This window comes from Nicotiana sylvestris, chromosome 10, assembly GCF_000393655.2.
Source record: "Nicotiana sylvestris chromosome 10, ASM39365v2, whole genome shotgun sequence".
Classification (NCBI taxonomy): Eukaryota; Viridiplantae; Streptophyta; class Magnoliopsida; order Solanales; family Solanaceae; genus Nicotiana; species Nicotiana sylvestris.
The window spans coordinates 122,356,770-122,359,560 of record NC_091066.1 but is presented as its reverse complement, the minus strand read 5'-3'; the positions used below and the strand labels follow the sequence as shown (position 1 = coordinate 122,359,560).

The following is a 2,791-nucleotide window of genomic DNA, read 5'->3' as shown; positions in this document are numbered from 1 at the left end:
TGGGCGGCCCAACAAAAGATTATATGAGGCTGGTATGTCAAGTACTTGGAATTCAACGTCGAACCAAGTTGGCGCCATCTGCAAGCAAAGGTTGATATCCCCAATCGTGGCCCTCTAGGACCCATCGAAAGCCTTCACATTCATACTGCCTGTCTGTATTTCATGGAAACCTTTATCTAACCTTTTCAGGGTGTCCAATGGACTAATATTTAGACTCGAACCTCCATCCACCATGACCCTGACAATGAACTTGTCTTCAAATTGTACCGTAATATGCAATGCTCGTTGTGATTCAGACCTTCGTGTGATAGCTCATTTTCGTGGAAGATAATCTTATGGCTCTCCAGCACTTAACCGACCATGTTGGCCATTTCTCCACCAGTGATATTATTTGCTACATAAGCCTTGCTCAGTACTTTCATTAAGGCATTCTTGTTTGCCTCTGAATTCTTTAATAGTGACAGGATAGATATTTGAGCAGGGACTTTGTTCAGATGGTGAATAATAGAATACTCTTTTGCCTGCACTTTCCTCCATATGTCATCTGGCCCGGTCTCAATGATAGGCTGCGTAGCAGTGGCATCTTTACTTGAACCTCCCAAGTGTTCAGGTGTATAGACTCTTCCAGTTCTAGTCATTCCTTGTGCGGCGTCAAATTCCTCTATCTTAGTCTTCCTTTTTTGCCGAGCCTCGACAACATAATCCCATGGTATTGTTTTTGAGTTGAATAGGGGTATGGTTGACACTGTCACAGTAAAAGGTGTAACCACTTCTACTTCAAATAGAGCAGAGGTGGCTGCAGGTAGAGCTACTTCTACCTCGAATGGAGCTGATGCAGTTACCTCGACATCAATAGGTACCTGAGTCTGAACCACGATAGGAGTAAGTGTGACTATAACCTTAAAGTCATCGCCTTCTCGAATGAGCCTGATTGACTCCTCAGGGTCCCATTCTTCATTTGTTTCTATAACATGTACACCGTCACCTCTATGATCATGGAGGGGATTGTTGCAGATATTAGATGCTGCTTCCTTTGCTTGTATGACCTTGTTGTCAATGAGCGTCTAGATCTTATCCTTCAGCGTTCGTCACTCAGCAGTGGTGTGACCTTTCATACCGGAATGGTACGCACAAGTTTTGTTCGAATTAACCTTTTGGGATGGATTTTCTAATGCCACAGTGGGAACGAGAGTGACGTAACCTGCAGCCTTTAACCTTTTATACAATTGGTCGAGGGTCTCAGTAATGGTGGTGTATTGTTTGGGCGACTTGCGGTCGAAGTTGGTTCTTGGTCTTGGAAAATTTTGGTGAGTTGGTGATGATTGGAAGTGGGATGGTTGGGAATTATAAGTGTGATGGATAGTGGATGGTTGGGAATATCTAGGAGATGAAGGTTGATATATAGGTAATGATGCTTGGTATGTGGGTGGAGGTGTTTGATATGTGGGTGGAGGTGTTTGATAGGTGGGTGGAGGTGTTTGGTATGTGGGCCCTAGGCCACCATTCTTGCCCCAACATCTCTCTTATTCAATATGCCAACTGATTGTAGTGCTTTATTTGTGGCATGTAGTGCCTCGAAATTCGTTGCCATCGTGCTCTTGATTCCTTCCTCGATCATTTCCCCGAGCTTGATTATATCAGAGAATTTGTGATTTTCGATGACCATCAGTCTCTCATAATATTGTGGATCTTGTGCCCTGACGAATATTTTAGTCATCTGTTCTTCATCGAAAGCGGACCTGACCTTGACGGCTTCCGACCTCCAACGAGTAGCATATTCGCAAAAAGTCTCAGTAGGTTTCTTCTTGAGATATTGAATATAAAAGACATCCGGTGTATTCTCTGTGTTAAACCTGAACCGGTCCATGAAATTCGATGTCATGCTTACCCAATTGGACCATTTCTTGGGATTTTGGCTGATATACCAAGACAAAGCATCCCCAGTAAGTCTCCTCACAAAGAGCTTCATCCGAATCTTTTCATCTTTTCCGACCCCGACAAGCTTGTCACAGTAGGTACTTAGATGAACCCTGGGATCACCTGTACCATCAAACATTTCGAACTTGGGAGGTTTCTACCCCTCTAGAAATTCCACATCTGACTGTATGCACAGATCTTCGTAGTTCAAACCTTCTATTCCTCTATCGCCTTCAACACCTTGAACTCGACTTGTTAACTTCTTGAGTTCTTTGGACATGTTCTTAATGAGCTGATCCCTCTCGGAGGGTTCCGATGCATAGGAGATTGGTTGGGTAGAATGTAGTATAGTTTCCACATATATGGGGTTGCTCTGATGGGTGCCAGGGACTTGGGTATAGTGATGGTCATTGGTGGAGTTTTGTGGATCGGTAATGAGTGGTGTTGTATTTTGGGGAGTGTGGTAAGTAGTGGTTGATGGGTACGAAATTAGTTGATGATGATGTTGTGTTGGAGTTGGTATTGGCAATGGATTGATATTTTACGGAGGAGCTGCATATTGATTTGGTGCGGTAAGATTTTGTGGCTGTTGGTTTTGTGTGTTTTGAGGAGGTGTTAGGTTCTTTGCTTTCTGTTGGTAGATATCAGGGACATTGAGGGTGAGTGACAAGTTTGCCAAATTGTGGACCTCCTCGAGTTCTCCTTGTAATTCTAGTATCTTTTGTTCCCGTCTCAGAACCAGGTCATTCGGAGCTGGAGTACTACGGCCGTCAGAAGTCTTTGCGTTCGTAATGTTTTCCTTTCGGATTCCACTTAAGTCGTCCATCTTTCATTTTCCTCTACCTTTTGTGTTTATTGGAGGAGTAGGAGGTGG

The 2,791-nt window shown here is 43.7% G+C and overlaps 1 protein-coding gene across 1 annotated transcript; it reads right to left on the bottom strand.

Annotated features, from left to right (window-relative positions):
• Positions 1–350: 350 nt before the first annotated feature.
• Positions 351–2,056, bottom strand: LOC138879887 (uncharacterized). The gene is made up of 2 exons (XM_070159531.1): positions 1,511–2,056; positions 351–1,046 (listed from the first exon to the last, which is right to left on the bottom strand). The coding sequence occupies exons 1-2, from the start codon at positions 2,054–2,056 to the stop codon at positions 351–353; spliced, it is 1,242 nt and encodes a 413-aa protein (XP_070015632.1).
• Positions 2,057–2,791: the final 735 nt, after the last annotated feature.